General features: G+C 45.9%; 1 protein-coding gene across 1 annotated transcript in view; it reads right to left on the reverse strand.

Annotated features, from left to right (window-relative positions):
- Positions 1-5,388: 5,388 nt before the first annotated feature.
- LOC140740476 (palmitoyltransferase ZDHHC11-like) overlaps positions 5,389-13,073 on the reverse strand; it is a 56,855-nt gene continuing 49,170 nt past the window's right edge. Inside the window, exon 11 of the mRNA XM_073069657.1 lies at positions 5,389-5,522. Coding sequence (XP_072925758.1) covers positions 5,389-5,522 — 134 coding nt within the window. The remainder of the gene's footprint in view (positions 5,523-13,073) is intronic.

A 13,073-nucleotide genomic window follows, 5' to 3' on the forward strand; every position in this document is an offset into this window, starting at 1 on the left:
GAAATGTGAAATCAGTTGATTGACAAGAAGATCAATCATTCAAACATTAAGTTTCATAAAACAACAAATCTGACATCATACAGGACAGTAATAATAAACCCGATTCTGACTGCAATACTGTGATTTCTGTATAAGACGTAACTGAAGTTTCAATAGTTTGCTAAGGCATAATTACTGCTTGGAAACCTTTGGTCAATATACTAATTTTACATGTGTTTAATCCTTCATAACTACTTCAAAATGTTTAAAGAATTTTGAGAATTCATTGTAGTTTTCATCCATGAACACAGTTTAACATTTACTTTAGTCATTGCAAAATGATTGATAAGTTAAAGTATAATTTTTACTTCCTAGTTAGTTGCCTGTGAGAATTATTCATCAGTTGCTCTGCCAAATCGTCAGCAGGACTACTGTGAACTTCTCATTTTTCTTACAACATGGATAATGCCCCATGTTTCCCCTTTAACTATTCTTTCTTTAAACGCTGATCAACTCTATCCTAATTCCACCTAGCTGCGGAAATCAATCACTGTACCAAGTACCATATCATTAGGAAACCCGAGTGACTGGGAAAACTCACGCTATCACAGAGACGGTGCAAACTCCATGTAGAGCACTCCTTTCAGCAACTGACGTCAGGGATGAAATCAAATGAAAAAGCAAAATCCCTATCACAGACTCGGTCGTTCCTTGAGAGCAAACTTCTTCCAAGAGCAATAATAGAACACAGAACAGTGCAGCCCATGTTGTGCTGAGCTTTTAAACTACCCTAATATCAATCCAACCCTTCCCTCCCACATAGTTCTCAATTTTCCTTCATCTATGGTCCTATCTAAGAGTCTTTTAAATTTCCCTCCATCATCACATCTAGCAGTGGGTTCCATACACCCACCACTCTCAGTGTAATAATACATCCCCTACCCTCCTCTGACATCTTCCCCTTCCCCATCTCTACTTTCCTCTAAGCACCTTACAATTATGCCTCCTCACATTGTCCATTTTTGCACTGGGAAAAATCTCTGGCCATCCACCGGATCTATGCCTCTATCATCTCTTACACCTCTATTAATTCACCACTCAATACCCTTCTCTCCTAAAGGAAACACTCTAGCTCACTAATCTTTCCTCTTAAAACATGCTGTCTAACCTGGGCAGCATCCTGGTAAATCTCCCCTGCACCCTCCCTAAAGTTTCCACATCCTTCCTATAATCAGGTAGCCAGACTGAACACAATAGTCCGACCAGTGTTTTACAGAACTGCAACATGTGTCACTGCCTGCAACAATCAGGTCATCGCACTGAAAATTCCACTTACACTAGTTACATAGAAGTCTCATTGATGCACTGGGGCAGAGCTGTACATTAATATTAAATTTAGTGGCTCTTCAGTTCATTAGCTATCACTTGAAGCTTCAATAAGCTATGTTGGAACTTCAGGAGTGCTGAATTTAACCTAGTTTCTAACAAGCACTAGAAGAAATTTCTTCACAGAACTGAAACAGCTTTAGATTCAAATGCTGAAATAGTTTGAATATTACTATGAAACTGCTCAACACATGTTGCCATACATGGTTAATTATCAAAGTGATGCAGCAAAAAATCCCAAAGGATCTTATTTGTGGAGGTGTTGCCAACAACACATAAATCATACAAGGCTTAGAGCTTAAATAATGTCTGAATTCAGCCATCTCCACGGGCATTGCATGTGTTGATCACTGTCAATAGAAGGTCAACAGCAATTCTTACTAAAGCAGAAAGATGAGCACAGCAAAAACAACGGCATTATAACCCAACTATTCAACTTTGCAATGATCTTTGGAGACAGCCAGGTCGGGTAGCAAGTGCATCATACAGCGTAAAGTGCACCCGAAATAACACCTATAGTGTTACAGGTTTGAAGTGTAACACATATTTGTAGCACAAGTGTATCTGCACATATTTGTGATGCCAGAATCACAGCTAATGTCTGTTCGATATATGCAGAGTAGACAGATCATGTGTATTATTGACCACACTGCCATATTGGAACTCAATATCCAACTAATATCCTTTTCTCAATCAATCATGTGACAAGTGGGTGAATTGTGCGGAATCTCTTCACTGGAAGCTGCCACCTACTGCAAACACGGTTGCAACCACTAGATGGCGCAAGGACCCTGTTGCTGCAGGATGTACAGGTGACTGCTGACTCAGACCGACACAATTACAAACATAGGGACCATATTGCGAGTGGGTGTCAAGGTAACTGTACACTCGGGCTTCCTTCAGGCTGGATATTCAAAACATTTGCCAGTTCCTTTGACCATTATTATATAACTGGGTCATTGAGGCCTGTTTGCAAAGGAATTTAAATAGATTTCATGCTCTCTTGCCAAAGCAGAGTCAGTACTTGTTGGGAGGATCGCTGACTTCCCACACTGAAGGGTGACTCTAATGATACACAGGTACTCGAGTCACAGACATTTAGTGTACAAGCATACAGTTCAGGGGAAGATCTTTTGTCTGATGTCACCTGCCGCCCTGCTGCAGCAAAACGTTTCACGTCATTTGTCAGTGATAATAGATCTGATTCTGATCTCCCGACACTTCAGTGCAAACTACCACTTGCATTTTGAGAAATCAAACAGTAGATAATAATTGTTATGTGCAGAACACATGGTCTATTACTCTGGAAACGAGCATCTCTGGACTGGTGTAACAGAACTCTGGATTGCTAAAATAACGGTTCCACTATCTGAATGGTTCACAGAAATGTCTGGTCATTTATCCCACTGTAAAAGAGATACCCATCCAAAATTCACTTTTCAGTTCGGCAGCTCTGGCCTGTAGGTTACTTATTCTAAGTCCCAGTCTCCTACCCTCAAACTTTTCTACTAATACCCTTTAATTGTTTTACCAATTAATTTAGTTCTGTTCATACATAGTTTGGCCTCCAACAGTTATTATTTAAGCTGTTATCTGACATCACACATGCATTTCCAGGAGGAGTTTGAGCGCACATCAGAAACCCTGTCTGATTTCTCCTACCTTTCTGCCCCTTTGATCCTACAGAGGCAAATTTCAGAATATCCACCACCACTTAACAGCTCTCAAGTGCAGCACAGATTTCAGCAAGGAAGCCAGATCTCTTCTGATCTGCCCGGCTTAATCTCCTGTGGTATAGCAAGCTAAATCTTCCCTAATTCCTCATCAGGCTAGGCACTATCCATAGTTGTTAAGAGCCATAACTAGATCTCTTCCCATTTTCTTATCGGACAATAATAACAACATAGATCTGGTTTGCCTAATGTTGATCATGAGATCTGGGAAAGATCTAGGAAGCCAGCTTTGATGATATAGTCAAAAGTTTGATTTTCTTTGCTACAATCACAACAGGACCATTTGCAAAAAAACTCCTGTTTTTGCAAAATTGAAATGAAAACAGAGAGCGCTGGAAATACAGAAGGTTAGGCAGCATTATTCTAGGAATGTAGGGGTTAAGCTACCAACTATTGAAAGGACTAGATAGCATGGATGTGGAGCAGATGTTTCCTATGGTTGGGGTATCCAGAGCTAGAGGGCATAGCCTCAAAATTGAAGGGTGACCTTTTAGAACAGGAAGATTTTTTTGAGCCAAAGAGTGGTGAATTTGTGCAATGCTCTGCCACAGAATGTAGTAGAGGCCAAGTCCGTGGACATACTCAGAGCAGGAGTTGATAGATTCCTGATCAGTCAGGGCATTAAGGGATATGGTGAGAGGGCAGGTGTATGGGGTTGAATGGAATTCAGGATCAGCCATGATGGAACGGCGGAGTGGACTCGATGGGCTGGATGGCCTAATTCTGCTCCTGTGTCTTACGGTCTTATCTGTGGAGAAACAGATTCAATGCTTCAGGTACCAAGAAACATTTGAGATCAAGCATTGCTTACATCGTTAGATTTAGATTTTTTTTTAAAAAGATTTAGAGACATAGCACGGTAACAGCCTTTCCAACCGATGAGCCTGCACAGCCCAGTTACACCCATGTGACCAATTAACCTCATAAACTGTATGTCTTTGGAACGTGGGAGGAAACCAGAGGCACTGGAGGAAATCCACACTGTCCTTACATACAGCATCGTGAACTGAACTCGGGTCTGTGGCGATGCAAAACAACACGCTAACCGTTACGCTACCTTGCCGCTCGGTTGTGAAATGAAAACGAGAATGCTCGTAACAGGAAGGAAAACAAGCCACTGTGTATCACAATGGCTTAGTAAGGCTTCTACCGGGATAAATGAGTTACATCCTCTTTGTATGGTTTGTAACAAATTTAGAGCAGTTTATATTTTATTCATGTTGTTGTTCCAGACAGCCCTCCAATAAATTGGACACAAGGCTGGAATTTCTCTCACCATTATTGTTTTGATTTGGTCTGTTAATCCCCACACATTCTCCATCCTACTATGAGACAAGAGTGCTGGGTTTGCAGGAATATAATTAATGCAGCTGAAAACAAATCTTCACTTCCACAATCTATGTTTGCTACCGTTAGGAGACAGTCAGTGGCTGTTGTTTGCAGTGCTCTGATCTCAGCAACGTGGCCTTGTTTAGTTCCACAAGTGGAATCTTGGAGTGCTGGCTGCCTTTCTGTAGAGGTGCACCACCATTTGTGATGGAGCAATACTAATGTCTGCAAACTGAGTTGAGAGGAAAAGGTTTCAGTGTACGGTAAGGAGATGAAGGTGTTAAATTGGTCTTCCAGTGTGGAGGCTTAATAGAAATAACCATAATGATGTGTATACGACATGGCATTTTAGTGATGCAAGTGTTCCGCAGTCATGTTTAAATAAATTTCACAAGAGGTACGTATACTTTAAAACAATTTATTTTAGTATAGAAACAATGTTGTAGTCTTAAAAAAATTAAAATTGTATCTATAATACTTTTGGCACTTAAGAGTTTAACTATTAAATAACATAGAAATAAAATTTCAATAAAACAAGAGCAATGTCACATTGCCATTAAAAGATTGCCAAGGCCACACAAAATAAATGCTGTGGTTTTAGGAAAAGTGTTTAAAAGAAGCTGTTAAATGATGTTTTCTTCCCCTCAGATTGTCACAATGAACAATTTGTTAATGGAGGGTACTTAAAATGTGATGTGATACTTAAAAATCATCACACTGAACCAGTCCCTGAGAAGCAGTTCCATTTAAGAAATGGCCTTAAATGCGGGAAAACTGTTCAATGCTTGGATCCAAGCCTTTCGATTTTTTGCTTCAGTTGGCTGATCTGGTCTTTTGTTGTGGCGCTCTTTAGAAATAGCAGTCTGCAGAGAATCTCCAAAATTTCTCTGTGCTGTGGAAGGTTGTGCTGGTCTGCATGGCCACTGCTGCACTGCCGAGTCTTGTCTGGACCACCGGGATTTCATTCAGACTCTACAGAGTCTGAACGGTACTCAGCCGGAGGTCCTGCAGCGCTCACTGATAAAGCAGACAGATAATCCATCGATGGGAAGGATTGGACAGAGAGCACTGAACTCCGAATCGCAGCAGCGAGAGCTGTGGAATGGAACAAACAAGTGGAATTAAAGATTCAAAGTACGTATAAATAATACAAACTTAAGAATTGTCTGCTTGCAGGCAGCCACACAGCAAGAAACCTGAAAGAACCCAATTTAATAAAAGTAAAGACCAACCACCAAATGTGCAGAGAAAAAAATAACACAAATCATGCAAACAATGGAAGCGAGGAACAACAGCAGCATTCTGAACCAAACCGAGTCCCGAGATCCAAATCTCCAGAGCAGCCCAGATAGGCCCAAAGCCTCAGAGTTCAGCTCATCATATTAGTGGGGCAAATCACCGCAAAGTTCGCAGACACAACTGAGGTACTACAGAAATCTTGCACTAAAGCTGTGCTTGTTCTGATATAGTATATGGCTGAAAAGCTCAAGGATGTCGACATGACAGCTTTAACCTTCAGGATTTGGCATGATTATGCTCAGGCCTGGGGATAATGATGGTCAAGATTGAGTACATGGGTCATATGTTCATGCCTCTGCCCACCTGGGCCCTCCACCCCACCTAATCCCCCATGCCTTATTTCTCAAAAAAGGTCCATGCCTGCAAGATTCCCACTATCTTTCTTCCTTGAAGCTCGTCTCAGATTACTTAAAGGCTCCAAAAGAATCCACAAAGCAGGGTACAAGTGGAGAAGATGCAGGAGATGAGACAACGAGAAAGTAAAACAGATCACAAAACTGAAACATCGGGGTAACCATGAAAAAAATATGTTCCATAAAACAAGAGAAAGATATTAAATAAAACACAAGGTGTCTGGCCCCGATGCTGAACCTGGCAAGATACCGAAAACCTATGTCAGCCAACTGACTGGAGTGTTCAAGGACATCTTCAAACCTCTCATTGCTACAGTCAGCCACAGGGCATTAATCGTACTGGCATCCAGGAAGAGCAGGGTGAGTTGCCTCAATGACTACTGCATGGTAGCACTCACGTCTCCTGTGATGAAGTGCTTTGAAAGATTGGTCATGGCTAGAGATAACTCCCGCCTGCACAAGGAGCTGGACCCACTGCAATTTGCCCACCACCACAACAGATCTACAGCAGATGCAACTGCACTGGCTCACCCACTCGACCTTAGGCCACCTGGACAACAGGAATACCAACAACAGAAAGCCGTCTATCGATTACAGCTCAGTATTCAGCATCATCTCCCTCTCAATACTAATCAACAAACTTCAAAACCTGATCTTCTGCACCTCTCTCAGCAACTGGATTCCTGACTTCCTCATCAGGAAACTACTGTGGTCCTCCCCACAGATCTCCCACCTGGTACTTATCCATGCGAGCGTAATTGCTACAGCTGTCCCTACACTTCCTCTCTTACCACCATTCAGGACCCCAAACAGTCCTTCCAGGTGAGGCAACACTTCACTTGTGAGTCTGCTGGTCATCAATTGCATCCGGTGTTCCTGGTACGGCCTCCTCTACATCGGTGAGACCCGACGCAGATTGGGGGACCACTTCGTCGAGCACCAACGCTCCGTCTGCCACAACAGACAGGATCTCCCGGTTGCCACCCACTTCAAATTTGCTTCACATTCCCATTCGGATATGTCCATACATGGCCTCCTCTACTGCCATGATGACGCCAAACTCAGGTTGGAGGAACAACACCTCATATACCGTCTCCAACCCTTTGGTATGAACATCGAATTCTCCAACTTCCGGTAATTCCCTCCCTCTCCCTTTCCCCATCCCACTTTCACTCTGCCTCCTCTTCCAGCTGCCTATCACCTCTCTCATGATTCTGCCTTCTTCTACTACCCATAGTGCTTTCCCCTTACATTCCTTCTTCACCTCTCCTGCCTATCCCCTACCTGCTTCCCCTACCCCACCCCTTGATCATTCCTCTGATTGGTTTTTCCACCTGGCACCTTCCACCCTCCCCCCAACTTCCTTATAGGGCGCCTGCCCCCTCTTTCTTCAGTCCTGAAAGTCAGTCTCGGCCCGAAACGTTGACTGCTCATTTCAATGGATGCTGCCCGACCTGCTGAGTTCATCCAGCTTATTCATAAGTGGTGCTGAATGGTTGTAAGAACCCCATGCTCAACCCACTGCTCTACTCTCAGCACTCATGACTGTGTGACCAGGCAGAGCTCCAATACCATCCTTAAATTTGCTAATGACACCGCTGTTGTTGGCCGAGTCTCAGATGGCAACAGGGAGGTGTACAAGAGTGAGATGGATCAGCTGATCGAGTGAGTCACAATAACAACTTTGCGCTCAATGTCAGTGAGACCAAGGAAGTGATTGCGGACCTCAGGACAGGGAAAGGGAGAACAAACACCGGTGCTCATCGAGGGACCAGCAGTGGAAAGGGTGAACAGCTTCCAGCACTGTGGTGTCAGTATTGCAGAGGATCTATCCTGGACCCAAAATTAATGAAGAAAGCACACCAGCAATCATGCTTCATTAGGAATTTGAGAAGATTAGGAATGTTACCAAAGACTCTGGCAAATTACTAGTGACAGCATTCTGACTCGTTGCATTACCGTCTGGTGTGGAGGCTCCAATGTACTCAAAGAGGCTGCAGAGGGCTGTTAGACTCAGTCAGCTCCACAGGCACAACTCTGCCCACCATTTCAAACGGTGGGGTCAGCATCCATCACTAATGAGCCTCCTTATCCAGGACATGCACTTTTCTCATTGCTGCCAGCACATTCAACATTTTAGTAACAGCTGCTTCCCCTCCACCATCAAATTTCTGAACGGTCCTCACTATTCCTCTTTTGCACTTTTTATTAGTGTAACTAGTAACAATTTTATGTCTTGCAACTGCACTGCTGCCACAAAAGAATGTGTTTTATGACATACATCAGTGATAACAAACTTCTTTCTGAACATTGACAAATATTACATCATTGAAAAATGACATGCAAAACTGCATTCTGTAGTAATCATTTGCAGACTATTTTACAAACCTGCTTGACTATTTATTAAGTTGTACGACGAAGCCTATTATCTGTCATAATGGAAAAGCACGCAACGTCAGCGATGAGACTGGACCTTAGAAACTGTAAATCAGCACCCAATTCAAGGCTGCCTGCTTTGTTTGTTCATTGATCGGGTAGAAAATGAGTGACTGACTTGCCATCATCCACCTGATGCTATAGTGAAAACCAAATAACCGCAGCCCCGATAGTCACAGATTACACCGCTGACAGCCTTGATGCTGATTGTCTGGTTTTCCCCATCTCACTTTCAGGTTCTGCTATGAAAATTAGTTTGCAGGGCAGGAACTGATTTATCCCAATCAACTCTGCCCTTCACTGGTGAACCTATAATAGTACCATAACAGTACTTTAGAATTTTGTCACTAAACGGGAACAGAAAATGACTGAACTCAGAGCTCTCGTCTGGAGACAGGACAGACTGCAGATGCTGTAATCCAAAGCAAAAGACAAACTGCTGGAGGAACTCAGCAGTTCCAGCAGTAGCAGTGGAAGGAGCACACCTCACAAACTACCTGCCTCATCAGTGGAAAAGTTCATTGGCCACCTCCAAAGCCACAGAAGTGCAGAGGAAGAAACTCATCCTCATAAGGACAATCCTAATTCCATCTGTGAGATCCCTGTCCAATCTCCATTCACTACAGCAGTTCTGCAACACCTTAGTACTGCCGCCTCCTTCCCGTTCAAACTACCTCCCTCACCCTGGCCTGGCACAGCACTCCTCACCTCATATTGAGGATCCTTAATGGATGAGGTGGAAACGTTTAGCCATTTAGCATCTGATCTGGTTAAACTGGATGCAGAATTATTTCACCCTCCGTGTAGCTACTAAAACCTGTCACTACTCCAAAAATCATTCTGCGGTGTAAGGATAACCTCAACTGTTTTCATCCTGTGTAAGTTGTCTTATTATACCCCTCTTAACTATCTCCTTCATCCTCAACTGCAAAAAGAGCTTTTTGACATCTCCCACTCTGAACCTGGTGGTGTGGGAGCCCAGCGCATCTCCCACTCTGAACCTGGTGGTGTGGGAGCTGTTGGGTTTAATTAGTATTTGGGTTTTTAATTAGTATTTGGGTTCAATTAGTATTTGGGTTTAATTTGTGTCGGGGTTAATTCGGGACCACCATTACAGGTCAGGAGTGGCTCACGTAACGCACATCATGTTAGCTGGAATGCAAGGGAGGGGGAGCGAAACTGGGGACCCCGCTACACCGATACTATTTGTCACGCGATACAGTAAACAAAAGAAACTCGTGAGCATCTGGCTATGGGCCAATAGATGGACACGAGTACCTGATATTACCTAATATGTAACGGGGTATTGTGGTGGGGGGAAAAAGGGATATAAATAAGAGCAGATTGTAAGGAGAGGCCAGAAAGCGCGCCTTCTCCAGCGATTCCGTCGATTCGCTGTACCAGTTACGATTCAGCCAATAAAGCCACGTTTTGCTATATTCCGGTGTTGGTTGTCTCTCTTCCTAAAAGAATACAGGGCAGAATTTCAAGCCCAACATTTGGTGACCCCGACGTGGGGAGGGAGAGACAACACAGGCTGGCGGGTCCGACAGCAGACAACTTGCGGCCGCAACCTCGAATAAGGTAAGGAAGTGCCTGTTATATCTAAGACTTCCACTAGATAGTTGAATTACTGAGTTAGATCTTGTCTGCTGACGGAACCTCACCAACCCCAAATTACCTCGAGGAAGTTCATTCCAGGTGCGGAATCGTGACTGGTAAGTACTTATTTTTCTTATCCGTTTTAGCAGGATCCTCCGCCCGTGGAAAAGTCTTCTGAGTGAGGGGAGTTGAGAACCCCGCCGCCCAATAGGGCATAAAAGTCTCAGAAGTGAGGAGGAGAAGGTGTTCCGTGGTACACCTTAGTGCACGGGGATTTTGACTGCGCCTACCTTAGACCGGTTGTTAAGAGGAGAAATCTCCCACGCGAAGGTCAGGTTTTGAAAGGCGACTGTCCCACATTTTGATCCTCTCTGTGCACTGGGGAGCCATGGAACACTTCAACTTTAAGTTACCAAAACTCAGACACCTGCGTGTTGAACAACCTGGTGTCCCGTGGTGGCGACTGAGCCTAAACCACGGCACTAATCTTACATCGCAGCTATTGTTAGATAATGCCATTATGGACCCCAACAATGTACTTAAGGTACTAGACCAGGCACCCCACCAGAAAGACCACCTACTAAGTGAGGTTCGACGCACCCTTGTAGACCCCGTTCACATGGCTAAAATTTTGGATAACCTGGCAGCGAATCCCCAAGCATCTGCCAGAACAGTGATAAAATTAGGTAATCCGCCCCCTGCCTGGGAGGGAATAAAGCAGGCCCCGCCACACAAATGGAAGACGGAGCTCACAATGTGTCTGACCCCAAAGTGGGAGTCGCGGGATTGGCCTGAGAAGGGATCAATGCAATCAAACTTTCCGCGTGGCATTGGACCTTTAACAACCGTGCCCCTATCGGGCACCGCCCATCCGGCAAGTACAACCGCGGAACTGGGGTTTGTGGCAGTCCATCTCACGTATCCCCCTGATTCAGACTTCACCCAAAAGGAGTTCGCGACTGTGGCCCCCGCCACTGTCGCTGCAAATAGACCACGCACTGGAGAGGTGCTCCAGAGCGTCAGGCACTCGATCTCCCATAACAATACAGTAAAGGAAGGTGAAAAGAAATTACACATGTTAGAAAAAAGCCTTCAGGCGTGGAGAGACAAAGGATGGTTCCCAGCCGATGACCAACCATTTCTGATCCTCTCCTTGCTGGCTGAATTTCAACTTCGTGTCCTCAATGATATGGAAAACAGACGAGGGGAGGCAAAACGAAAGTTTTTTGGGAAATCCAAGTCCGTAGCCAAATTAGAGGATGAGGATGTGTATCTCAAGGAATTCCTGTCCCGGTTCCAGGCGCATGCGGACAAACCGCCGGGGAACTCCGTGCTCCCGCGCCCCACACCAAAGGAGTCAGCCACGTGTCCAGACCCCGAGACTGACCCCGCAGACCCAGAGTGGATCATAGACCACCAGCCTCTTTACCCACCATTTCCCTCCGGATGGTCTAACGCCGCTCATGCCCCGCATCACAATATCCCAGTAACGGCCCCTCCACCATATGCAGAGCCCCCCCAGCCACCCAAAGCAGATCTAGCACCATCAGTCCCGTCAGCCCCACAGGAGAATGTCCAAGCTCCTATGATGGAAATAAAAGGTGGTATTATTGACGTAGAGGACCCCATCCGAGAACATATGCTCACCCTGCTGACGCAGCACAGCCAGCAACTAAACGAACTCACTGCCCTGACAGAGGAGGAGGCGAGGGCACACAAAGCCCATGCCGCCCTCCCGAAGGTAAGGGAGGACTGGCCGGACTGGTGCCTGCCCTCCGAACCTCCCCACTCAGAGTCATTCCAGCACGTCGCCCAGGCTGGCCGACATGCCGCCCTCATGATTCTAGGTGACAAGGGAGACCCTGAGCTGAGCCTCAAGGGCCTCCAGAGGAGGACACGGTAGTAGTCACAGGGTATGGACTGCATGCCGCACTGGTAAAAGGCAGCCCGTCCGTAAATCAGACCAACGAACCCGACCCCTCGGAGGATAGGGATAGCATGGACGCGGTTAGCACGCCGGGGGATGGTGTCTCCTGGCCGGGTCTACAGGGCCCCCTACTGGCCACACATGGGGGAGGAGTAAAGTATGTCCCCTGGGCCCGTACTGATCTGGACACGTTAATAAAAAAGCTGCCGCCACTAGCATTTGGTGACCGAGATCCCACAACCAGCCTCAGCCCAGCTGGCCGAGGTCTACGGCCTCCTGCGCGCCTTAGAGCTTAGTGAGGGTTTGCGAGTCAATATTTACACCGACTCTAACTACGCGTGGGGGGCTGTGCATGTAGAGGGAGCAGCTTGGATCCGGCGGGGTTTCAGGACTGCGGCTGGTACCCCGGTGAAGCATGAAGGACCTCTCCGCAGGTTACTAAGGGCAGTCCGCCTACCGACTCAGGTCGCAGTGATAAAGGTGGCAGGCCACAGCTCCTCAAACACCCCCAAGGCTAGAGGTAATGATGCAGCTGACAGGGCGGCGAAAGCCGCAATTCAAATGCCCACCCTGAGGTCAGGGAGGGACACCTCAGACTGTGAACCTCTGGCCCAGCCGGAATCCCGAGGTTTACAGGTCGCTCCGTTGCTCCAAGCGGATGCTCTGCTCCACCTTGCTGAGTTACAGGGGGCAGCATCGGCAGCAGAGCGTCGGGAGTGGATTAACAAGGGAGCTGCTCGACAACACTTCACTGTGGGAGATACGGACCACCATATATGGCGGTCCGAGGGAGGGGAGACAGTAGCACCCAGGGCATTACTACCGTCACTATTTAAGGAGATCCATGGGCCCACCCACATAGGGATAGCCAAGGTAATAAAACTTATAAAGAATCACTGGTGGGCTCCAAAATTGAAGGAGCACATGGAAAATTTGAGAGCTGAATGTAAAATCTGTAAGGAACACAATGCCCGGAGACCACTGCCCCATCCGATGCTCAAATTCCCCAACCCCACGGGACCATGGCAG

Source organism: Hemitrygon akajei, chromosome 17 (genome assembly GCF_048418815.1).
Source record: "Hemitrygon akajei chromosome 17, sHemAka1.3, whole genome shotgun sequence".
In the NCBI taxonomy this organism is placed as follows: domain Eukaryota; kingdom Metazoa; phylum Chordata; class Chondrichthyes; order Myliobatiformes; family Dasyatidae; genus Hemitrygon; species Hemitrygon akajei.